Genomic DNA, 26,718 nt, shown 5'->3' on the forward strand with positions numbered 1-26,718 from the left:
GACGATGTCAAAATCGTCCTCTAAAATAACTTTGCCGATCATAATTACGGCACTTTTCAATACGGTAAACGCAGTTTGGCGCCGCATTTTACACGTAGTGATCATACGTGCTAGTCTCCCTTGATTGATCGGTATCGTTCAAGCGCTCGGAAAATTAATTATATTACGATTATACGAAAAAACAAGCGTCCCGTCAATCTTCAAAATCAAAATGTCGCACAACGCGAAATTTTACACCAAAAAGATTGACAAAAAGGCTACTGCCGGCTCGAAGAAGATAGATGTTTTATTTAAACAATCTTGTATGTCTATTGTCTTCAGTCTTATGAATTCCCTCTGTACGCCTTCTAGGAATAAACTACGGGGCAACACACTTGACAGTCTTATAAGAATATGTATGAGAGTGCCAAAAGAACTGACAGCAGGGGACATTGACAACATAATCAACCTTTACAATATGAAACAAAGAGATATTGCTTTGTAGATTGCTTTCACTTTCACTTTGATCTTGTTATGTATATGCATATGATCAATTTATTAAAGAGGAAGGCAAAGCTTTAATGATTTTTGCATTTATACATTTTCCCCTTTTTGCCCTTTTACGACGCGATTTTCCCCTCCTGACGGGCCCTGGCCCCATTCCCCTAAAAGTGAAAAAAACACTGGCATTTTATCTCTACCCTTCCCTAAATTTGCCACCAACTTCCACCAAATGCCACCCAAATCCATGGCAAATGGGTGGCACTTGGTGGAAAATGGGTGGCACTTGGTGGAATATCAAGAATTCCACCAACTGCCATGAAATTTCCACCCAACTGGAGGTGGCAGTTGGTGTAAAATTGAACTCAGTTTTTTTTTCATGTGGCACTTGGTGAAAAAGTTGGACTTAGTTAATTTTTCATATGGCAGTTGGTGAAAAAATGAACTTAGTTAATTTTTTGGGTGGCATTTGGTGAAAAAAGACTTAGAAAATCTCAAGAGTTCTGTAAAATGGAACCATTACTTATCATGATGGAATAATAATAGAATTTACGACAGTTGCTGTTCATGCTGCTGTTTTAGCATCATTACATATGCTACTATTTAAAACTAACTGGTAATGTTGCTCAGGTTATACTGATGATGATTACGATGTTGGTGGTTCTATTGATGATGATTATGATGTTGGTGGTTCTATTGATGATGATTATGATGTTGGTGGTTCTATTGATAATGATTATGATGGTGGTGGTGGTGGTGGTGGTGGTGGTAATTATGATGATTGTGGTGGTGGTGATTATGATGATTGTGGTGGTGGTGGTGGTGGTTGATTTTGACAATTGTGTTGTTGTTGGTGGTTCATTGTGGTGTTGGTGAATATGATTGTGGTGGTATTGGTGATTATGATGATTGTGGTGGTGGTGATAGTGATCATGATGATTGTGGTGGTGGTGACAACAACAACATGTTGTTATTGATGATGATGATGATGATGATGATGATGATGATGATGTTGTTGTTGTTGTTGTTGGTGGTGGTGGTGGTGGTGGTGGTGGTGGTGGTGGTGGTGATGATGATGATGATGATGATGATGATGATGATGATGATGACAACAACAACAATGTGATGGTGATTATCATGATCATGATAATGATGAGTTAAACTAAGTTTTCTGTGTACATGTGCTCTGTTGCTATTTCCCCAAAGGTACAGGGATGCATTAATGTTTGATTTAAACTCGGAATGACCTCTCTGCTGGAAAATCTCCTCAAAATATTTGAATCTTCTGACAGTTACTAGCATTAATTTTGTGGAACTTTGAATAGTGAGAAAAAATTTTGTGCAGTTTTGTTTAATAAAATGGATTGATTATAAGGTAACTGTTTTTTTTATCATATTAACATCCAAAAAAGATCATGACTTATCATTTTATTTTATTTTTACACATATTAGGCTCTTTGTCTTTGTTTAAAGTTTGACTAAGAGATAAGCTTTATGCATGTACTGTCAAGTATGTTTCACTTTATTCCAAAATAATTGACAAATACTCAGTCAAGCAATGTACTAAGTTTAAAAATTATCATTCAATTTGTACAATGAAGTTGAAGATGTATAAAGAAATGTTATACACATTTTTTCCAGACAAAACCCCCCCCCATAAGGATGACAATGTACTTGGACAAGATTCTAAGACCTTTTTGGTAAATATTTGAATATTACAATAACTTAAATGAAGACTGACCTCATAGTTTTATCATATTTTATTAGCTTATACTTATTTAAAAGTGCTAAGTGCTATGAAGGGTGAGATAAACAATATTGAATGCCAGTCAAGAAAAGATGTAGAAGATGTATATGATCTAAAGGGTGTGTGTGTTTTTAAGAAAAATCGTTATTGGTATTGACAAAGCCTTGGTGTAATTCATGTTGTTGGCTGCATGATTTTGAAAAAATAAAGATATTAAAGTGAATCTTGGTGTACACATGTTTCCAAAGACATTTGTAGAACAAATTGTAGAACAAATAACATTCTTCTGTGAGGCAAACCCTGTTATATTGAACAGATTTATTAAAATGATCGCTTTTTTCAGAAAGAAATATGAATAGGGGACTTCTATAGCAGAAGAAGTATAGCCAAACTTGCAGAAAACAACAACCGAATGACTGCATCACTAAAGGAAAGAAACAGGTTATTGACATTTCAATATTCAAAATACCAAAACCGGTAGTTAAATTAACTTTTTACCTGTATTGTCATTGCTAATACAACAGACAAGTGCTCTTGTAAAACATATTTGCAATGATTTAATGTATGAGGCTGAATTCTATAATTAGTTATGGTATATCATTTTGTTGTTATACTTGGTATTAATCTGGCTAGGCCCAAAGCTGAAGAAACTTATATAAGAGTATGTTTTTAATGTTGTCATTTTATTTATGCATCTAATTTTGAAATATATTTTGAATAATGATAGCTAAAATGAAACCTCCAAAATAAATAATACTAAAACTGTTTTCAGGATTTCTCCAAATGTAGAAATGCAGACAGCTCTTCACCATCAACTGTGATCCTTTGTAATTTTGTGTACATATGAAACTAAATGACTGCAAAGAAATGATTTTTGTTGTTCTTAGGTTGTTGTATGCATACTTCATAAATCCCATGATTTTATTTCCACCAAGTGCCACATAATTTCCACCAACTGCCACATTGGCATGGCATTTGGTGAAAAAAGATCAAAGAAACTGAACGTGGCATTTGATGGAAAATTGTTCCAATACTCCACCAACTGCCACCTTGGGGTGGCATTTGGTGAAAAATTTGCCACCAACTGCCACGTGGCATTTGGTGGAAAACGTTCCAATACTCCACCAACTGCCACGTTGGGGTGGCATTTGGTGAAAAATTTTGCCACGTGGCATTTGGTGGAAAACGTTCCAATACTCCACCAAGTGCCACGTTGGGGTGGCATTTGGTGAAAAAAATTGCCACGTGGCATTTGGTGGAAAATGTTCCAATACTCCACCAAGTGCCACGTTGGGGTGGCATTTGGTGGAAAATGGTGAAAAATTAGATCAAAGTCCCATTTTATTCTGTTTTTCATCGTTTTACACCAAGTGCCACCCGTTCCAATACTCCACCAACTGCCACCCATTTTCCACATCCAATTCGTGGCAAATTTAGGGAAGGGTAAGACCCCCTTGGTGTGAGCACATTTCTTACAACAGTCTACTATTCCATCTGGGCTTGATCCCAAGTGTGGTAGACTTGGCTTTACCACAAGGCCAGATGAAAAGAGTTTCAGCCCGGGGTGAGTTATTTGAATACGCCTTTGGTACACACGCTTGGCAGCTGGTTCATGACTTCTGCCCATCTAGTAGCTGCAGTATCAAATTCGTCATTGTACCCCATAATGGATCGCAACAAGATATCAGGTTTTGTTTCAGGTTTTTTCTTACAAATAGTTCCAAAACTGGAACTTGTTAACCTGCCAGCCCTTGCATTTTTCCAATGGTAACTTTTATGTTGTCCTTTTGTTGAGTTTTCAATAAGAAAACAGTCATCCTGCTTACAGTTCAATGATTTAAAATATGTTTCGAAATTATTTTCACACATTGAACTTTTTAAGTCAACACTGTCTTTGTTAAAGAAATCCACTGAATGAAGTTTGTGAAGCACTGGTATTGGCTCTTCTGGTGCAACAAGTTCAGAATCACTCAACAAAAAAGCAGCATGTGGAGCACATTTTTTAAGTTTTTCCCCAAATGCTAATGAATTCAGAGGTTTAACATTATGCAGGTTGTCAACTTTACATTTAGTAGATGGGCTAACTTTCTGTAAAGTGTCATTTTCAAATTTCAGCTTTTTGAATACAAGATGCTGAGACCTTTGAGGGCTTATTTTTCTTTTCCTCGGCTGGTTCCATTTACATTTTGTTGAAGTTGGCGCATTCAAACCATCCTTCTGTTTGGAACCGATATCAACAAGGGCGTACAGCAACGCAGCAACATGGTTGCAGGATTCCCCCTCCCTGAAACATGAAAAGAAAAGTTGTATGAGTATGATAAAAAATTCTGCATTATTCATTGCAATTTAAAATTATTCAGAAACCTGTAATCTGACAAAACAGTGAACGGACGCACAACAGGGAGTTAGGAACACTTTTGGATAACAATGATTTAAATAAATTTATTGACCAACACCTCCTTCAAACAACTAGGCACGTAGCTACTGCTACTTTGGGATGACGCTGATTGAAATGAGTTCATTGAACGACACCCCCTTCCCCTCCTTCGGTTTGCATTTAAAATTCAGGGTATTTTCAAACAACCAGGCACGTAGCTAGGGCTATTTTGGAATGACGCAGATCCAAGTTATTTTTTGATGGACTCCCCCTAGCCCCTTCGTTTTGAATTTCAAGTTAGGCTTTTTTTATTACAAAAACTTTGACCAGTCTAAATGTCATTGCACATCTGCGTAGTCAGCTATGGCCCTGTCATTTTTTTTTATAATCACTGGCAATTTTGGTGCATCTTAAGCTTTTATTAGAACACCAACATTATTGCCAGGTGGGGTATCATTATAATGATGCATCATAAAATAACGAGTATGTCAACACCCTGCATCAAAAGGAGATGTTATTATCTAAAAGTGCATGTATACATCTTATTCTAAATGTGAATAGTAAATTTACCCAGCAGCACAGTTGCATCCAGCAGCATGAATCTTTCCCGATACTTTAGCCAGACAGGCCCATGGTTCATAATCCTTTTTTTGAACATCAGACCCTGGTAAGGACAGAATGACCTTTGCTCTTACGTAGCAGTGGGAACATTTATGTGATATCTGATTGTATTTCACACTATGGACATGTCCATCTTCGTAGAACACTTTGGCTTTTAATTGTTTTCTTGCATTCATGTTCTGATTGTCAAACGTGCGTGAACGGTTTAACACAAGGTAATTGTATAAATCCTGCGTCCTGAAGAAGGGAATTTTTAACACATCGTCCTCCCAACAACCTTTTAAACTGCCTGGCTCTGGCAATTTTTCACCTAGCGGCGTGGTAAATAATTCCTCCTGTCGTTCAAGTTTGTTGTTATTGTCCTGAATATTAATCTCTTTCAATGTCCGTTTTCCGATTTGTACAAGGCCTCGGGCACGTTTTATTAACTCCGGTCTATTTCCTGACACATGTGCTCCTCTATCTCGAAACTAGAGATTGCTTTTTTGAAAAAGCGCTTGTCTCCCCTATTGTGTGGTCGTAGCTGAGAAAAAATAAATGATGGACATGAAATTTGTAACTTTGGACTGGAGACAAACCAACAGTGAAGTTTGGTTTATTCGATTATATTAAATAGTGAAGAGAAGAAAGTGTTGTTGATTAATCATGGAAAATGTAAACGAAGTTTGCATTGTATGAAGTTCCTGGGCGCAAGCGTTATTCAATTATTGATCGGAAACCATTTTTCAGCTCACAGTCATCGTGACCATGACCTTTTACCTACTGATCACAACATCAATAGGGATCATCTACATAACCAACTTGCATACCAAGTATTAAGTTCTTGGGTGCAAGTGTTCTTTAGTTACTGAGCGGTAACCATTTTTTCAACTCAAGGTCATGGCAACCTTGACCTTTGACCTACTGATCTCAAAATCAATAGGGGTCATCTACTAGTCATGACCGACTAGCGTACCAAGAATGAAGTTCCTGGGTACAAGCGTTCTTAAGTTATTGAGCAGAAACCATTTTTAAGCTTAAGGTCACCGCCAACGTATCATTTTTTACCTGAAGGTAACCTTGACCTTTGACCTTTTGATCTGAAAATCAATAGGGGTCATCTTCTAGTCATGAACAACTAGCTTACCAAGTATGAAGTTCCTGAAACCAAAGGATCTTTAGTTATTGAGCGGAAACTTTTTCTTCACTTCAAGGTCATGGCAACCTTGACCTTTGACCTAGTGATCTCAAAATCAATATGGGTCATCTTCTAGTCATGACCAACTAGCATACCAAGTATGAAATTCCTGGTTGCAAGCATTCTCTAGTTATTGAGCGGAAACAGTTTCTTCACCTCAAGGTCACGGTGACCTTGACCATTGACCTACTGATCTCAAAATCAATAGGAGTCATCTACTAGTCATGAACAACTACGAAGTTCCTGGGTACAAGCTTTCTTTAGTTATTGAGCAGAAACCATTTTTAAGCTTAAGGTCACTGCCAACATAACATTTTTTACCTGAAGGTAACCTTGACCTTTGACCTTTTGATCTCAAAATCAATAGGAGTCATCTAATAGTCATGAACAACTAGCATACCAAGTATGAAGTTCCTGGACCCAAAGGATCTTTAGTTATTGAGTGGAAACCGTTTCTTCACCTCAAGGTCACGTTGACCCTGATCTTTGACCTAGTGACCCCAAATTCAATAGGGGTCATCTACTAGTCATGACCAACTAGCATACCAAGTATGAAGTTCCTGGGTCTAAGAGTTCTATAGTTATTGGGCGGAAACGAAGTGTGACGTACTGACTGACTGACTGACAGACTGATGGACTGACTGACGGACAGGGCAAAAACAATATGTCTCCCCATGAATGGGGGAGACATAAAGATATTACACGCAAATGATTTTTACATGGAAGGTCACCACGACCTTGACTATTGACCTTGTTACCCCCAAAACAATTGGGATCATCTAGACATCATGACCAACCTCACTTCAAAGTTTGGTGAACCTAGATCAAAGCATTCTCCTGATATTGCACGGAAATATTTTTTTACATTAGAGGTCACAGCGACGTTGACCTTTGACCTTGTGACCCCCCAAAATATAGGAATTTTCTAAACCTCATGATCAACCTCCCTACCAAGTTTGGTGAACCTAGGTCAAACCATTCTCAAGATATTGAGCGGAAATGTTTTTTACATTGGGGGTCGCCGCGACCTTGACCTTTGACCTAGTGACCCCAAAAACAATAGGGATCTTCTACACCTCATGACCAACCTCCCTACCAAGTTTGGTGAACCTAGGTCAAACCGTTCTCAAGATTTTGAGCAGAAATGTTTTTTATATTGGGGGTCGCCGCGACCTTGACCTTTGACCTAGTGACCCCAAAAAACAATAGGGATCCTCTACACCTCACGACCAACCTCCCTACCAAGTTTGGTGATCCTAGGTCATGCGGTTTTCCAGTTATCGATCGGAAACGAAGTGTGACGTACGGACGGACTGACGGACTGACGGACTACCGGACTGACGGACAGGGCAAAAACAATATGTCTCCCCCAGAGAGGGGGAGACATAAATATATCTTAAGTTCATGCACTGATAAATTGTCAAATTGACACGGATCACCGACCTCTTTATTCGACGCCATTATCCTGTCAATTGTTACTCACCGGAAGTTGAGGTCAACTACGAACGATAATTTGCTAAGGGAGGTAACAACGGTTATTGAACAGGACTATAACGAGTACACAAATATTTGTAGTCTTTTTAACTGATGTTGTCACACTTTTTTAACTGATTGTTGTCACAATTTTGGTTTGTTCTGTTTTGTACAACTGTAAAGATGTTTAGCTCAATCGTAAAAAAAATACCCATAAAGAGGCTTTTTTCACAATAAAAAGAAGGTTTATAGTTCAGAGTTTACTTTAAAAACTTACATCATAGATATTGATATCATGCAATCATTTTTTCATGATCAAACATGTTTCTTGCTTGGGAACATTTCAATAATATTATATTATTTGTTCATTCAACTGAGGAAAAATGTTTCTTGAAATGCATTTTTTTTTTCCTGCAAATCATGCTTACTTAATGTTATTGATCTTATGTTTCAACTACTACCTTCAGTTTTCAATTTAAAAAAAGGTTTCAGTTCATAGTTGTTAAATTTTAGTCATCTAATCTGGTAAAAACATTCGGTAACTGATATATGAAGTGCAATTTGAAAATGGCAAATAGGACAGTTTCGCAGTAATTTTAATTTCAAAAAGTATTTATTTGCTGCTTTTTTTCCAAAAAGTGACAAATTTTCACAACTATTTTGTGTATAAAGTTATGAACCATCATTTAAATAGTAAAATTGCAATATAAACCATACTTTTAAAAATAAAATGTCATATAGAATAGTTTTGCAGTGAAACAAGAGTTTAGTTTTTAGGCAACTTTGACCGCGAAACTGTTCTAAGTAACATATTGTAATAAATACATATTTTAAAAAGGCATTGGTTAAAGTCTGAGTCATACCTATATTTCTGACATCATTTTGAACTAAGTTTCTGAATAAAGTAACAAGAAAAGCCTTAATAAGAAAAATAAACAGTTTTTAGCTTCTCCTGAACAATTTACAAAAATGCAGATGGAACAGTTTCGCGCTCAGCCCTCGAGATGCTCTTGATGAGCATTTCATGCAACACGCAGGCCAAAGTGGTGGAGGCAGAAAAAGGACTCGTGATGACGGAGCAGATACCAATGTCAGTCATAAGAAACAAAAATTAACAGCAAAAGACGATGCGAAAGCATACTATCGGATGGATAATATCAGTGAAAAAAGAATAGAAAAGTTCAACTCGACAGCATCGTATTACAAAATTTCAGTAAACGATATCGAGATCAGGGAGCTTCCCAATATTATCAAAACTTTGAAACAAATTTTCCAGTCAATCATTGACACTATTGCAGGCGAAATACCATCTTCCGACAAAGTGAGAATTACAATGGATAGCCCGCAGTTGGACTTTCCAATCATTACTCGATTTATGAGAAGGTCTGAACTTACAGTCGACAGACTTTTGTCAGAAATAGAGAGAGTGCTTCAGTCGTATGAACAATTTGTGCTTGATGAAACGTTTGGATTGGAGTTCGTTCATGTACATTTACCTTCTGGAAGTGGAAGTCGTGGCAAACCTTATGTGGACATTTCAAAGATGTTGAACAATAAGGGAAGTGTCATTCAGATAAGAAATACCGATGAACTTTGTTGTGCATGCGCACTAGTTACAGCAATAGCACGTATTGAAAAACACCCGCAGTGGGATTACATACGTAAAGGGCGTCATGCGCAAAAACAGTTGGCACTTAACTTACACGAGAAGGCTGGGGTACCTTTAAAACGATGTGGTATTGAAGAAATAAAGCAGTTTCAAGCAGTGCTTCCTAATTATAAGATCGTTGTTTTATCGAAGAACCACTTCAATGCTATTATCTATGAAGGACCGGAAGATGGAAACCTATTTACTTATACTCACACAATGAAGACTTTGATGTAATCACGACAGTCGCCGGTTTTCTGAATAGAAGTTACTTTTGCATCCAATGTAAAAAGGGATACAGTAACAAAGAGCAACATGCCTGCAACAATCCGTGCGTTTACTGTCATCGTTTACACGAGGACGATACTACTCACTGGGAATATTGTAGTGACTGCAATAGATATTTTATCAACACAGCATGTTTTGCAATGCACAAGCAGAATCATGATTCTGGAACATCCACTTGTTGTCTGTATTATAAATGTAGAGAATGCGGACAAGCAATTAATATGCGGAAGCATAAGAAACCTCACATGTGTAATGGAACATACTGTAAAACCTGCAAAGAATTTGTGGAAGAAGATCACAAGTGTTTCATGCAGCCAGTGGACAAAAAGGATCTTTGACCACAACTACTAAAGCAAAAACCAAGGACACCAAATATATATTTTTTGACTTTGAATGCACACAAGATCAACAACTCTAATGCGAGAAAGGCTATCTTTCAGGCGTGAACGGGAAGTGTGGTAATTGCAATAAAGCAAATTGTGGCTCCTTTGAACATCAGCCGAACTTATGCGTCGTGCAAAGGGTATGCACTCAGTGTCTTGATAGTAACTAATGTATCGATTCAGAGTGTGATCATTGTGGAAAAAATGAACTAGTTTTCAAAGGAGAGCAAACCACACAGCAGTTTTGTCAATGGTTATTCTCTGAGGAGAATGTTGGTGCTACCGTCATTTGTCATAACTTTAAGGGCTACGACAGCTATCCAATTTTACAATACTTACATGACAATGCCATCCTACCTGAGGTCATTACCAATGGAACGAAATTTATGTCCATCAAAGTTCCTGTGTGCAAGATCTGCTTCATAGACTCTATTAATTTCATCCCGATGGCTTTAGCGTACATGCCTAAAGCATTTGGAACATCAGAATTAGCAAAGGGGTATTTTCCACATCTGTTTAATCGAGAGGAAAATCAAACAAAACCCTGACCGAGTTACCGGACCTTAAGTACTACACCCCAGATGGTATGAAAATAGACAACGATTGGAGTTCCTTGCATGGTATGACATACACAAAAACGACGCGTTTGATTTTCAATATGAACTGTTAAAATACTGCCGATCAGATGTGGACATTCTGAGGAAATGCTGTCTGAAGTTTCGTGAATTGTTTCAGGAAATAACGAAAAAAGATGAAGTTCTTGGCATAGATCCGTTTGAAAAATATTTGACCATTGCATCGGCATGTAATTTGGTGTTCAGGCGAAATTTTCTTGAGCACGAAAGTATTGGCATTATTCCAACGCACGGGTACAGACCTGAAGAGAAACAGTCTGTTTTAGCATACAAATGGTTGGCTTACATTGCACACCAAAAAGATGTGTACATACAACATGGACGAAATGTCGTTGAAAAACAAATAGGTCCTTACAAAGTTGATGGATACTACGAAACTGAAGAAGGAGAGAAAGTTGTTTTAGAAATGAATGGTTGCTTTTGGCACGGTTGCAACCGTTGCTTTAAAAGTAACACCATCAATTCCGTGAATGATATGACAATGGGCGATCTGTTTACCAGAACAATGGATAAACAACAGTATATAGAGTCCCTGGGATATACGTACATGTCGAAGTGGGAATGCAATTTTAAAAAGGAAATACAAGATGTTCCAGAGTTGCAAGAATTTATCAAATCTGTAAATATAGTGACCCCTTTGGAGCCGCGAGATGCGTTTTACGCAGGGAGAACAGAAGGATTTAAATTATACGAAGAAGCGTCAAAGGACCAAGAAATAAACTATTATGACGTTACATCGTTATATCCATATGTTAACAAAACTGGGAAAATACCTCTAGGGCATCCCGAAATTGTCACAGAAAATTTCAAAGACATTACTAAATACGAGGGTCTCATCAAGTGTAAAATTGTACCTCCACGAAGACTCTACCTGCCTGTTTTACCCATGAAGTCGAATGGAAAACTGCTCTTCAGCCTATGCAGACCAATACCAGCAGTCGCCATGTCAGCACACTGATGATGAAAGAGCTTTCCTGGGTACTTGGGTTACAGATGAGGTGAAAATGGCCCTGTCTCAGGGCTACAAAATACTGAATATCTATGAAGTTTGGCATTTTGATAAGATATCACAGTATGACCAAAACTCCAAATGCGGCGGTATATTCACTGAATATGTGAATACCTTCCTAAAAGTCAAACAGGAGGCCAGTGGGTGGCCTGAATGTTGCAAAACAGAAGATGACAAGCAGTCATATATTCAAAGATTTTATGACAAAGAAGGTATACTCTTAGACTATGATAGGATATGCAAAAATCCAGGCCTTCAATCCTTGGCAAAGCTGATGCTTAACTCCTTCTGGGGCAAGTTTGGCCAACGTACAAACCTAGCACAGACGTCTTATGTAACAGATACAAAGGAATTCTTTGACTTTATGACCAGCGATCAACAAGAAATAAAGAACATCCGTTTTGTAAATGAAGAAACTGTGCAGTTAGACTGGGCATACAATGAAGATTTTATTGAGGCTTCTTCTCGGACAAACGTTGTCATAGCTGCATATACAACAGCACAGGCGCGCCTGAAACTTTATAGTTACTTACAAGGCCTAAACGAACGCACACAGATTCAATTATATTTTCATCTAGACCAGGGCAGTGGAAACCACCACTCGGAGATTATCTCGAAGATATGACAGACGAGGTTTCGGGAAACAAAATTTCGAACTTTGTGACTGGTGGGCCAAAAAACCATGCATACAAAACAGAACGGTGTGATAAAAATGGTTATACATCAGTCTGCAAAGTGAAAGGAATCACGCTTAACTTTAAAAACTCCCTCAAGATAAATTACGCTATGGTGGTAGACATGATTAGGGGGTCATCCATTGGTAATTCTGTTCAAGTTGCAGATATGAAAATATGCAGGGACATTACTAACACCAAACTTGTCACGAGACAAGAAACCAAGGACTATAGGATACTATTTGACAAAAGGGTAATCGATAAGGATGACCTCACCTATCCGTATGGATACTCATGTACCCTTTTCTGTATAAAACGAGGGTTTAACATTATATTTTGTATATATATATTTAACTGGTTTATAAAATGGAGTTGAAATGCTACACATTGTGTTATATGTACATGTATTTAAAAAGACTTGTAAAATAAAACGATTCAATTTTGTATTGATGTGTTTATTCATTATAACTGTGACTAGTATTTATCAATGTTCCGAAATGAATTATTTGGGGCTCATATTACGGCATCAATTGGGATCCGACATATCACACGTTGTAAACACGGGTATATACAGGTGTAAAGATACAATATAGTTCTGCTATTGAAAGGTTGCGGACCTAAAACCCCAAACTAGTTAATACGATACTGTTCATTATATAATAAGGCTACATTGTAAGTGCGTTGACGTTAACATGAATCACAAACTTGTTCATATTAGACTGTACATTATTGAAGAAACAGTACTGAAAACAAACAACGGGTTACATACATATCAATTGCCTTTATGTACATAAAACAATTCATATGAATTATAAACAATGGCCCCACATCCATAACCCTAACATTTACCCTAACCCTAACCATATCAACCGTCATAAGCTATGATAACACGTCGCGCTTGACTGCGCCTAAAAATTGACTTCGAACAGGATTGCATCACTTATATAGAATAAGAACGGGTCAATGGGTGCATTTTGTCCTGGATAGGCATTACTGACTACTGCACCCTACTTCTTGAAAAGATATTGAGGAGAACAAGTTGCAAGTCTTGTCTGAACATTTTAAGATCCGCACCTAAGGTTCACTAGAGGACCACTAACTCAAAGACTGCTACACCCAAACCTTAATGTTAGTTTCCTCCTCTTATATCAATTTCATTAAGGACATGCTGAACACAAATGTTATCAATTTTTTCGTTACTTATGTGTATGATTCTATATATGTAGCAAATGTAGCAATAAATATGTTGATAGGTTTGTTCACTAAAAAAGGTTTATAGTAATCCTGTTAGTATTATCACCCTCTTTGCCATAATGACGCTATTTTCCTTTTTCACAGGGCCCTACAACCATTCCCTTGAAAGTGAAAAAACGCTGAAAATGTAGTTAACACAAACGCTTCTCATTGTTTTCATATAAAAAAAGGCATAACTATTAAAGGAAAACTATGGTCCTTGCTGTAACAAAACTTGTGTATTGTATCTAGCAACTTGTATACCAAGTTTCATTTGAATATATTTGACAATTTTTTCGGTGATGGCCTAGTTTAAATGTTTGCCCAATGATCACAGAGCCGACATAGACACCAAAGCTATCCAACTTCTTCTATCCTTCACAAGAAAAAAATGAGCTAATAGAACATTAGGGACAAGCCTGGTAGCAAACCTAATTTCAAAAATAACATGAAGTTTGTATAAAAGCACACATCAAATACAAAGGTACAAATTGAGCAAAAAATAAAGAAATTACAAAATGGTAAAGTGATGGTGGTAGGTCAGCCATTGCAATCAGACTTTTGGATGAACAAGCATAAATATTTATACTAGTGCATGGCATCCAATTTTGTCAACAAGCCTTAATAAGTAAAAGAGAATTCAAGCAAGCCCAGAAAGCATTTTCCAGTTCGGGGCTTGCGGGCTTGTGCCAATTTTGACCACTGGTAAGTTGAATTTTCATACTCTCACGTTAGGCCAAAAAAAAAAATATGTCTGGTTCAGGAAACGTTGTCCCAAAAAATTAGGAGGGTAGGCATTTTTTCCATTTTTTTTTTTTTTTTTTTTTTTTTTTTGACGTATGTTGTCTATGTGTAGACGATGCACAGAGCAGTCAGATCACTTTGTAACTCCCAGCATGTGGTATTGTGATGTGTGCTTGTTTCAATGCAGTCATTTAACCACATAATAACAGAGCATTTCAACCCTGTATTATCTGTAAGGACCACAATGGAAATAAGGTTTTATTTTAACTCTTTTTTGTGTTATCCTTGACATAAATGTTAGATATGTTTATACATGTTTAAATTTGTATTTGTCATGTTATATGCAATTTTTATGTCGAATAAATCTATCTAATCTATCTAACCATGTATCATCTTTGTTTATTCACATTATTTTCCTTTTCTATGCTTGCTGTTTATGTACCCTATGCCTTTTAGTCACTCTCTGTACAATGCTAACCTGCACAAAGAGTTCACAAAAGAGATTCATGTACAACCTAGTATTTTATAAAAATTCCATTTTTTAAAGATTTCTGTCGACAATTTTGTTTAAAATATCTTGTAAAGATAAGTCACTTTAATACATCTCTTTTGTGAATTCTGTCATTGTAACAAATGCACATTGTGAGTGGTGTTGCACAAAATCATATAAGGCATTAGCTAGGCAACCTTAGTGCACTGAGGACCTAGGGGTCCAGGTTAGAAGAGCAACAAAAGTATTATCCAATACTTTGTGAGTTTAATATTATTAATTGACTGTTGATATATTTCCCAAACACAATTATTAAAGTACAAAATGCGTACATTCAATGACGTGGCAATTTTTTCACTGATATATATTTAATGACATTCACTGAAAATCTTCTGATACTTTTACTTAAAGGGGTTGGTACTTTTTACTTTATATAAGTTTTCAAACATATGACAGTGTACAATTCAACAAATTTATGGCCATCAAAGTGGCTGGTGAACACGCCATGGGCGCCGCCATTGTTGTGCGCTCTATTAACCCAAAGATCGATATAAACGCGCTCTATTAACCCAAAGAGCAATAACTACAGAAAAGAAAATTTTCAATACGCAGTATAGCGGTTTTCGGCCGCGATTTCGAAAAAAAAGTTTAGGGTCGGCGGGTAAAAAATAGGGTCGGTCGGGTTTCCTGAACCAGACATATTTTTTTTTTTGGCCTTAGCACAAAGAAATGGTTGAAAGTAAAAAGTTTTTACCCGCTCTTGTACAGTCGAAACTCGTTGGCTCGATTTCCTCGTTGGATGGAACTTTGTGTAATGGACCAATTGTTTTTACTCTATGTAAGCATTCCTGCTTGACTCGATATTTGCGAGGCTCAAAGTATTTTGGCTGGTCCCTGGGATATCGAGCCAACAGGTTTCGACTGTATTTAATAAAATCACTTAAAACCTTTTATCATAATGAACAAACATAAGAGGTAGAAAACAAGTCGGTTATAATACTGAGGTAGCTTGAATAATTTGACAAATAGTATTATTTTTATGTTTAAGTAAACAATACCACATGGCCCTGTTATCCAATGGATAAATTGAAATTCTTAGATTAACAACCTCGACAAGTTGCAATGGACATGCTGTTATTAATATTCATTACTTTTAAACCAATGGGGAGATTTGCATGTCACATGTGGACAAACAAATGCATGTGGACTTGGAACCAGTAAGTGATTATCGAGGGCAGTTTAAATCTGATTTAGCACCATGTCAATTTCCTCAAAACCTAGCTTGCATTGAAATCTAAAATCAACATGACATAATAGATACAAGGTAATATTCTAATAGAGGGTCTTCATGTGTAATATCAGGGATGACAATAGACTAAAAATCCCAATTCTAAAAATGCTGAATTTAGTTTGAATAAGCTGGATTCTTGCCCAAAGCAAATAAGATCTCTTTGGAATTCATTTTCGACCCATCAATGTCCATTACAAGTTGCTTCTTTTTTTTGTAAATGTACATGTCTAGCAAAAGAGCAAATATATGACCGTCAAGAATTGTAGCTTTGAATCCTGATTTCGAGATTAATCCTCATTTTTATCATCCATGATAGCCAGTGATTTGTTTTGGAATTAATTTTTACCGCCTGTGCCTTGAAAATTGGGAAAAAAAAGTTGACTTTGGGAAATATACAAAATCAGGCCAAAATAGCTAATATAATGGTTTATATATACATGTTCTAACTTTTTATGCATACATTATGCTGTGAAAAAGTAAGTATTGTCAAGATTTTGTTTATATTTCAAGAAATTCATTAGGGTTTTTATTCATTAATGTAATCTACATTAATCAAATTGGGGAAAAATATAAAATTTGGGGGAAAATGGACATTTTTCACAAGGGGAAACAGCCTTTAGAAGGCAGTAAATTGCACCAAAAAAAATCACTGATAGCCTACAACTTAACCCACTTACTACATAGTTCCCTGAGAATTTCGGCTCACATCCTCCCTTCAAACGTGAAATGTGCATCTTCTAAACAACCTGTTATAGTTCAAGTTTTTATCAGGTTTCATCACCTTGCATAAGATCTATGTTGTATTGAAATATGAAATTGTATCCTTTCTTCATGAGATATGAATACCCTTCTTCCATCAGTAAACTTGTCGTCATGTCCTGCTCCTTCTGGTGCAGATACTCCACTACAATGTACATCGGCCTGTATCCAAGTTGTATCCACTGGTGTAGAATCTAAAACATACGTAAAAAGACACTTGGTTTTAAGCCTAAATTTATACACATATTAAAAATCAATACATATAACGTGTTATGTGTAATGTCTTGTGTGACAGTGCTATACAATGGTGCAGGTTAAAGAACCAGGGTAGCTCTAACCAGCGTAACATTCTTTTGTGCACTATGCTCCACAGCCTCAAATGACTAACAATCTTACCAGAGCACTTGCGGAATGGGCCTTGTCTGAATGTGAGTATAAATAAGCTATCACACCCACCTACCTAATGTATAGGTGGTAAGTATCCCAGCCTGTCACCCGGAGACCGGGATTCGATTCCCCATCGGGGAGCAAGTCCTTTGTCCGCCCGGTTAGCTCAATCGGTAGAGCGTTGGACTGTGAATCGGACAATCCTGTTTTGATTCCCGGGCAGAGCAGGTCACTTATGCTGTGATTGGTTATGAAATCCTTTCTACGACCATTCGCACTGTACCACTGCCACTGGCATGTACAGAAGTTGTCAGTTCCTTGCAGAGGTGAATGCACCTAGTACTGGTTAACCTCCCAGGATAGGTGTGCGGTGGTTTGAACTGTCACTCTGGGACCCTTCAATGTGCTAATGCCGGGACCAGGAGTATAAACTACTAACACCTCCACCTACCCTATGTTATGCACCAGTCAATTCTTTTTTTGGAAAAAACACCATATATCTCTTTTATTTGCCTTTAATTCTTATATCATTGCAACATAATATTGCTAAATGAATAAGGTTGTATTAAGTTCATACATTGATATCTTATGTGAATAACATAAGCTTCATCATCATTCAACAGAAACTTTAAATGGGATTTATTAAAAAAAAATCAATGTTATCAATTACCATATAAACGCGTCCAAAAAATACACCACATCCAAAATTTGCCCATGCAGCATTATAATGTAACATATCTTAATGTATAGATGACATGACTGTCACATCAGAAATATACTTCATACTGAATTACACTACCAACCATGCATATTTTTTAGATTTTCCTTATCAGCGAGATTATTTCCGACGTTATCTTTTTAATCTAATTTTCGCTATAATCCCTGCCTAACAAGCATAATACACACTGCCTACATTTCTAAATTTAGCCTGTTTTGAGTCAACCGACAACACTATATATACTTGGCATCGAGAATTTAATTTAAATTAAAGGTATTGAAGGTAATAAAGGTAGCTGTTTTCAATTTTCGTAAAGTTATTCTTTGTTCCTTTCCTATAAATATAATTCTAGTCAACTTTATAACACTTGTACTAAGGCCTAAAAAAAAAATTGTTTGGTTAGGGTTACATCCTTTTCAAAAATAGGTAGGGTAAGTAGGCTTTTTATTTTTTTTTATTAGGCTTTATATAAGAATGTCATTTTCATCATTGGAGAATGGTGTTAAAGTTAACTCCTGTATAAACATTTAAGGTTTTAAACTCCATATTTAAAAACAAAAAACAATTTTTATTTTTTTTTTGAAGTATTTCAAAAAAAATTCAAACTGACTATAAAAACGGTAGGGTCGGCGCCTATTCCGTAGGTAGGGTCGGGTAACCAGACTTCCCGAAAGCCGTCGGTCCGACGGACATGTCCGGCAAATTTTGATCAGGTCCGACGATTTCTGAACAAATATCGGTCCGACTGTCCGGCTATTTTTCATTCCCGGTGACCGGGTTTTAGCATAAAATCCCGGTAACCGGATTTTAGCATGAGCGCCAAAGGAAACGTTACATGTGTTTTCATTGGTCGCTTTCGGCACAGTTCCCTAAGAACTAGAGATTGCTTTTTGGAAAAAGCGCTTGTCTCCCCTATTGTGTGGTCGTAGCTGAGAAAAAATAAATGATGGACATGAAATTTGTAACTTTGGACTGGAGACAAACCAACAGTGAAGTTTGGTTTATTCGATTATATTAAATAGTGAAGAGAAGAAAGTGTTGTTGATTAATCATGGAAAATGTAAACGAAGTTTGCATTGTATGAAGTTCCTGGGCGCAAGCGTTATTCAATTATTGATCGGAAACCATTTTTCAGCTCACAGTCATCGTGACCATGACCTTTTACCTACTGATCACAACATCAATAGGGATCATCTACATAACCAACTTGTATACCAAGTATTAAGTTCTTGGGTGCAAGTGTTCTTTAGTTACTGAGCGGTAACCATTTCTTCAACTCAAGGTCATGGCAACCTTGACCTTTGACCTACTGATCTCAAAATCAATAGGGGTCATCTACTAGTCATGACCGACTAGCGTACCAAGAATGAAGTTCCTGGGTACAAGCGTTCTTAAGTTATTGAGCAGAAACCATTTTTAAGCTTAAGGTCACCGCCAACGTATCATTTTTTACCTGAAGGTAACCTTGACCTTTGACCTTTTGATCTGAAAATCAATAGGGGTCATCTTCTAGTCATGAACAACTAGCTTACCAAGTATGAAGTTCCTGAAACCAAAGGATCTTTAGTTATTGAGCGGAAACTTTTTCTTCACTTCAAGGTCATGGCAACCTTGACCTTTGACCTAGTGATCTCAAAATCAATATGGGTCATCTTCTAGTCATGACCAACTAGCATACCAAGTATGAAATTCCTGGTTGCAAGCGTTCTCTAGTTATTGAGCGGAAACAGTTTCTTCACCTCAAGGTCACGGTGACCTTGACCATTGACCTACTGATCTCAAAATCAATAGGAGTCATCTACTAGTCATGAACAACTATGAAGTTCCTGGGTACAAGCTTTCTTTAGTTATTGAGCAGAAACCATTTTTAAGCTTAAGGTCACTGCCAACATAACATTTTTTACCTGAAGGTAACCTTGACCTTTGACCTTTTGATCTCAAAATCAATAGGAGTCATCTAATAGTCATGAACAACTAGCATACCAAGTATGAAGTTCCTGGACCCAAAGGATCTTTAGTTATTGAGTGGAAACCGTTTCTTCACCTCAAGGTCACGTTGACCCTGATCTTTGACCTAGTGACCCCAAATTCAATAGGGGTCATCTACTAGTCATGACCAACTAGCATACCAAGTATGAAGTTCCTGGGTCTAAGAGTTCTATAGTTATTGGGCGGAAACGAAGTGTGACGTACTGACTGACTGACTGACAGACTGATGGACTGACTGACGGACAGGGCAAAAACAATATGTCTCCCCATGAATGGGGGAGACATAAAGATATTACACGCAAATGATTTTTACATGGAAGGTCACCACGACCTTGACTATTGACCTTGTTACCCCCAAAACAATTGGGATCATCTAGACATCATGACCAACCTCACTTCAAAGTTTGGTGAACCTAGATCAAAGCATTCTCCTGATATTGCACGGAAATATTTTTTTACATTAGAGGTCACAGCGACGTTGACCTTTGACCTTGTGACCCCCCAAAATATAGGAGTTTTCTAAACCTCATGATCAACCTCCCTACCAAGTTTGGTGAACCTAGGTCAAACCATTCTCAAGATATTGAGCGGAAATGTTTTTTACATTGGGGGTCGCCGCGACCTTGACCTTTGACCTAGTGACCCCAAAAACAATAGGGATCTTCTACACCTCATGACCAACCTCCCTACCAAGTTTGGTGAACCTAGGTCAAACCGTTCTCAAGATTTTGAGCAGAAATGTTTTTTATATTGTGGGTCGCCGCGACCTTGACCTTTGACCTAGTGACCCCAAAAACAATAGGGATCCTCTACACCTCACGACCAACCTCCCTACCAAGTTTGGTGATCCTAGGTCATGCGGTTTTCCAGTTATCGATCGGAAACGAAGTGTGACGTACGGACGGACTGATGGACTGACAGACTACCGGACTGACGGACAGGGCAAAAACAATATGTCTCCCCCAGAGAGGGGGAGACATAATAACCAATGGTCGCGCATGTTACATACTGTCAGTCATTTGCGCATCCAACATGGCTTCTCTAAGATTTTACGAATGCTAGGTAAATAAAGAGAATATTATCAATCGATGAATGCTCTGAAAGGAAAATGAGTATAAAACGAAATGTCATGAAAGAATTCTTTTGTGAAATTGCAAAGAAAAAGGAAATGACTCGTTATTGACAAAGAAAAGCAAGTAATAAATAACCTGCGATGATGATGGTGAAACTCAAACCTCCAGAAATATAACATTCCATCCACAGAAAGCTATGGACACATTGCTGGTAGGCAATTGTTACTTCTATCTTTAAAAAATAGCTCTACCTTTTTAAATTTAAAAAATTATTTATTCTGTACAAAAAACAAATCCATAATATAAGCTATCAAAGATTAATCAAAATTCACCACAGTTATAAAATATTTGGCATGTTGTAAAAGGCATTTTAGTTGTGAAAAAAAGGTTGATAAAAGTTTATTTGTACATCCACTGACCATGATAAATTTTGTACTTTTAGGCAGAGTCTAGATCATCAGTAGATGTGCCTGCCCATATAATCGCACAGACTACACCAGAACCATTGGCATCACAGGAGGTTGTCACCTTGTCCAACACTGAAAATGTCTCTAGCGTTTTTGAGCTGGGATTCCAGCAGGATATAAAAGACCTTGCCTCAGAATTTTCACATGTGTCTGATACTGAGATAACACAGGATTCTGTAAATCATGTGCTTGAAAGTCCTTACATCAAGCTCTTGAAATTGAGATTTAACACTCTTCCTGACAAACAGGACTTTAACCCCGTTATTGATGAGGAGTGTTTTGAATATCCAGATGAACTTTTGAATTTTAACAGACTGATGATTTTCATAAGAGACATACAATAAAGCCTTAATTTAGAAGTAAGCTGCTATTGATGAATAAAGCAATGTTATTACTTCGTTTTTGTTCCTCTTGTTTCGGTCTGACAGATTTTCTTTCGGTCTGACAGATTTTTATGTCTTGTCAGACCGAATGTCTGCCACTTTTTTTCAACTTTCGGGAAGTCTGGGTAACCCGAACCAAATGTATTTTTTTTTAGGCCTAACTCGTCCCGTAATCTAAAAGTCACTTGGTTCATACTCAAAACCAGTTGGATCCCTGAAAATTATGCTTTGCACCAGTGCAAGTTTTCAGATACTTTTGTCAGCCTATTCTCACATATCTAAATATTGAATGCCCCTGCTAAGCTTTTTTTTGTTATTGGTGGTTAAAAATAGCTAGCATTGCTAAGCGGAAATTTCCACACAAAAACGAGGCAAGAATGCCTTCAACCATGTGCTGTGAATTTTCACTGCAGGTTTCACACCACTTTCTAAAGTGATTTTTTTGAAAAATTAAATAACTAGTCAAAACTGTTGGCTGGATATTCGAAGGAACCAGCCAAAATACTTCTGAGCCTCGAGAATATCATTCAAGCCAAGCCCGATTGCTTATTGAATGTGTATTAATGTTTTTTGATACGTTGAAATAAGTTTTGTTTAAAGCATTTGTTAATTGCTACATTATCTCCGTAAGAAAGGAGTATTTATTGGACATAGCTACCGTACTAATCCTACAGTTCACAACGTGATGTATTAAATACTATGAAAATAGCATTTGATTGTTTTCATTAATTGATGCAATAAAAATAAACATATAAACAAATCTATGCGAAAACAATAAACAAGCAATCTTTACACAGTGAGTAACACATTTACAACCATAGCTTAGTTTGAACCTTTGAACCTTGTCAATCTCTAGATTGCTCAGCATTTGACCTTTGTATGAATTCTTTCATTTGGAGAAACATTCAGAGTAATATATGTGAATGACGCCTTTTCAAAATGCATTGAGATTATACATGTACTGACATAATTTTGATGTCTGTACCTGTGCCAATTAAAGACAGAATTAAAGTGATGGCATGTTTGCTCAAACTGTTAAACCATTTAAAATTGATAATAATTTATATACCAATCAAGCAAATCTAATCAATTGGCGCCCAGACATTGCGAAAACTGTCAGTCAGACAGCCCTGAATGGTAAATTTTGACACAGTTCGACTGAATTTGTAATGGGGTCAGTCTGTCACTTTTTACATCAATATGTGAAAATCTTTAATCTTTAATTTAATCTTTATCAATTGTCAAACACCGCTTGAAAGTAAGAACAATTTATTTTGTTTAATAGAAATTGCATTTCATCACTGATATTGTCAAATAAACATTTGTTTACAAATCTGATGTTAAATTCAGTAGTGTACAAGTCAAAATACATGACCATCACTTTTTCTGAACTTCCGCTATGTCTGAGCGCCTTGTGCTAAATGAAGCCAAGCAAACAAATCAAGGTGTGAAATTCTTACCTGAGCGTGCGAAAATGACATCGAGCTGAGCAAACAAAACAAAGTGTAAAATTCTTACTGAAGGTATATATCTTTCCGCTTACCAGGTAAAATAAATCCTCCCCCTTTTTTTTAAGGAGCATTGACCTTTTTTACATTTAGCAATTGTTGGGATATAGTTCATTTATGGAAAATTTCCACAGGTATGTTGAAGGAAAAGGTTTGAAAACAATTTGAACATCTTACAAATCAAGATAGTATTATTTTCCTTTTTTTGCCAAAACGAGGCTATTTTTCTCTTATCAAACTGACAAAGGGCCCCGCCACCATACGGAAAACAATACTGATGCCAACGAGGACAACTAGGCTATCACAATCAAAGATTACCTTGAAATCTCCTCCTATTTCACACTCGGACAAGATATGACTTGATTAAGGTGACAAAATACTTCCATGATTAATTTATTTTAATGAGTTGTTTCAGGTATATATTTACCTTTGCGTCCATTCCTTCCGTATCAATGGATAAGATTCCAAAATACTTCGGCACTTTATATTTCAAGGCAAACGTCTTCACTGACAAGCTTGTCACTGTGATGATGGAATGATCATTTAGGAGTTCATTCGATACAACCCTGCTTTCCATGGCAACTATATCTGGGGATAAATAGAGTCTTTCTTGACCATCATGGTCACTTATCACAGCCTGAACGTACTGGACACGCTGGTCTTGGTGCTGGTTAGTCAATCTGGAATAATAACAAACATGATTGGAATATTTTATTTTGAAATTCTAACTTGTTTCACATGTCTCATCACTTTCTATTTATTTATTTATTTATATGATAAAGCAGTGGTGGGTTTTTGTTGGGGCGGGGGGCCTTAGCAAGCAAGTTTCCCCCTGGGTTCTAAAAAGTTGTCGCCACTTTTTCGCTGGGGATTAAGCGGGCCGCAAAAGCCCCATTACGGGTCCAGGGTAGCGCCCTGGTTGGGGTCAGAGGGGGCTAAGCCCCCTTGAAGCTCATGGGGTTTCAGCATTTTAAGAGCCTTCAATTGCATTTAATTAGCACATTGTCGTGCAGAACATAATATAATATTGTTGTACATGAAGCACAAGATATTAGCAAATTGTTCTTCTTTTGACAAAATATATGGACAAGTATATAAATTTAAAAAAAAATGAAAATAATGCAAAAATTGTGACATATACATTACATCAATTTGTTGATTTCAGTCTAATGCCTGCATACAATAGTGTCATAGAATTAAAGAATACAATTATGAAATTATAAGATAAATTTAAACTAAATGGAAACTCAAAGAAATATACATTGTCAAACTAAGGCCATACTGTCCCAACAAAATAGTGTCTACTCTTTACTCGAGCCAACTTATTGGGAGCCTTATCAAATGGGATGTACTTCTATTTATTTGTAGGCATACTCAATGACTTCTGTTAATCTTTTTGACTCTTCTTTAACCTCCTAAAATGCTGCATTTATAGCAATTACAAATTGCGACAAAACCGAAAGCAAATCTATTTTAGCGCGTAAACTTCATTACGAAATTTGCATATTTTCCAAAAAATCGTTGTCTCCATAAATTCGTCAAATTTGACAAGTTGTCGCCACTTTTGCGATTTTGTCGCAAATGGCGACAATGGCGATCGCCAGCGGGAACCCTAGAGAATAGGCCTTGCTGTACCTGTGCATATTGCTAGGTACTTTGCAACATTTAAAACAATGTCTTTAACAGTTTTGAATTTAAGGTCAAAGATGAACTTAAAGCACAACAACACCAAGCTCATGAGAATACCTTCGCTGATCTTCGAATCTCCACTTTTTCTTCAAAAACAGACAGTGACTGAACTAAAAATTGAGCTGGGAATTCTGAGGTTCTACAATTATTGCACTCCAGCCCATTTGTATAAAATTGAAAGAGTTACTGGACATAAGGCCATCATTGGCCCCGATGTCAACAACAAGCCTGGCCCAAGGTTTGGATTTCTGACTCTGCATCTGGCGCAAAATAGCCATAAATTCACCTGAACTGGACACCAAATCCAATTCTACTGATTGCCACTGGTAATGCTCAATTATTTTTTCTTTGTACAGTTCATCTGACATACAGATGAAATTGTAAATTTTTGGCAATGTCTGTCTCTAAATATATGAAGCTATTGTTTTTTGTTGAGCAGTTGTTATACGCCTATTGTTTGTTTAATTTTCGGCAATTTTAATTCGAACCTGCGCTAGACGGACCCACTTCAATTGCAAATCAGCGCTTAGGATTCAAACCTGTTGTCTACTAGCCGGCGTTAATAAATCTCCATTGACATGCAGAATAGATCCCTGCCTGGAATTCAGTTGCATATACTTTTAATGAGTTTTAAATAACCATGATTGTTTCGAATAAACCTGACAATGCCTAGATGAACATAAGCCAAAGGAGCGTTAAGCGAAGAATGTTCAACATTACACTTTTCGCTAATGTTCCCTCAGTCGAATTTTCGGGTTCTATTTTCGCCTACTCAGGACAAAAGCTCCAACTATCAAAATAGCACATATTGTAGGGCTCGTGGCCTAGTTCATCCCTGCACTTTTCGTTATGGTCCCCTTATTCGAATTTTCGGGTCAGTGCGTCCCCAAAATGACTTTTACAGCAGCTAATTTCAATTTTCGAGCTCTATTTTCGCCTACTCAGGACAAAAGCTCCAACTATCGAAATAACACACATTGTAGGGCTCGTGGCCTTGTTCATCCCTGCACTTTTCGTTATGGTCCCCTTACTCAAATTTTCGGGTCAGTGCGTCTCCAAAATGGCTTTTACAGCAGCAAATTTCGATTTTCGAGCTCTATTTTCGCCTACTCAGGACAAAAGCTCCAACTATCGAAATAGCACACATTGTAGGGATCGTGGCCTAGTTCATCCCTGCACTTTTCGTAATGGTCCCCTTACTCGAATTTTCGGGTCAGTGCGTCCCCAATATGGCTTTTACAGCAGCAATTTTCGATTTTCGAGCTCTATTTTCGCCTACTCAGGACAAAAGCTCCAACTATCGAAATAGCACACATTGTAGGGCTCGTGGCCTAGTTCATCCCTGCACTTTTCGTTATGGTCCCCTTATTCGAATTTTCGGGTCAGTGCGTCCCCAAAATGACTTTTACAGCAGCTAATTTCAATTTTCGAGCTCTATTTTCGCCTACTCAGGACAAAAGCTCCAACTATCGAAA

The 26,718-nt window shown here is 37.2% G+C and overlaps 3 protein-coding genes across 3 annotated transcripts; 1 reads left to right on the plus strand and 2 right to left on the minus strand.

Annotated features, from left to right (window-relative positions):
- Positions 1 to 3,796: 3,796 nt before the first annotated feature.
- On the minus strand, positions 3,797 to 7,863 carry LOC128219335 (uncharacterized). The gene is made up of 3 exons (XM_052927143.1): positions 7,789 to 7,863; positions 5,175 to 5,692; positions 3,797 to 4,511 (listed from the first exon to the last, which is right to left on the minus strand). Exons 1-3 carry the CDS (start codon positions 7,861 to 7,863, stop codon positions 3,797 to 3,799), a joined length of 1,308 nt encoding a protein of 435 aa, XP_052783103.1.
- A 9,146-nt stretch (positions 7,864 to 17,009) lies between these two features.
- Positions 17,010 to 24,167, minus strand: LOC128219021 (uncharacterized). Its single transcript, XM_052926833.1, has 3 exons — positions 23,982 to 24,167; positions 23,507 to 23,531; positions 17,010 to 17,223 (listed from the first exon to the last, which is right to left on the minus strand). The coding sequence occupies exons 1-3, from the start codon at positions 24,129 to 24,131 to the stop codon at positions 17,048 to 17,050; spliced, it is 351 nt and encodes a 116-aa protein (XP_052782793.1). The 5' UTR covers positions 24,132 to 24,167; the 3' UTR covers positions 17,010 to 17,047.
- Positions 21,155 to 22,087, plus strand: LOC128219020 (uncharacterized). The gene is made up of 2 exons (XM_052926831.1): positions 21,155 to 21,407; positions 21,639 to 22,087. The coding sequence occupies exons 1-2, from the start codon at positions 21,393 to 21,395 to the stop codon at positions 22,005 to 22,007; spliced, it is 384 nt and encodes a 127-aa protein (XP_052782791.1). The 5' UTR covers positions 21,155 to 21,392; the 3' UTR covers positions 22,008 to 22,087.
- Positions 24,168 to 26,718: the final 2,551 nt, after the last annotated feature.

Source organism: Mya arenaria, chromosome 15 (assembly GCF_026914265.1).
Source record: "Mya arenaria isolate MELC-2E11 chromosome 15, ASM2691426v1".
Classification (NCBI taxonomy): domain Eukaryota; kingdom Metazoa; phylum Mollusca; class Bivalvia; order Myida; family Myidae; genus Mya; species Mya arenaria.

Coding starts and splice junctions, on each gene's coding strand:
- LOC128219021 (XM_052926833.1), bottom strand. CDS start 24,131: ATGGAAAGCAGGGTTGTATCGAATGAACTCCTAAATGATCATTCCATC. Junction 23,532..23,981: donor CGGAAGGAATGGACGCAAAG/GTAAATATATAC, acceptor TTGTTTGCTCAG/CTCGATGTCATTTTCGCACG. Junction 17,224..23,506: donor TGTCATTTTCGCACGCTCAG/GTAAGAATTTCA, acceptor CGTATGTTTTAG/ATTCTACACCAGTGGATACA.
- LOC128219335 (XM_052927143.1), bottom strand. CDS start 7,863: ATGGCGTCGAATAAAGAGGTCGGTGATCCGTGTCAATTTGACAATTTA. Junction 5,693..7,788: donor ATGAACTTAAGATATATTTA/TGTCTCCCCCTC, acceptor AATCTCTAGTTT/CGAGATAGAGGAGCACATGT. Junction 4,512..5,174: donor GGATGCAACTGTGCTGCTGG/GTAAATTTACTA, acceptor TTCATGTTTCAG/GGAGGGGGAATCCTGCAACC.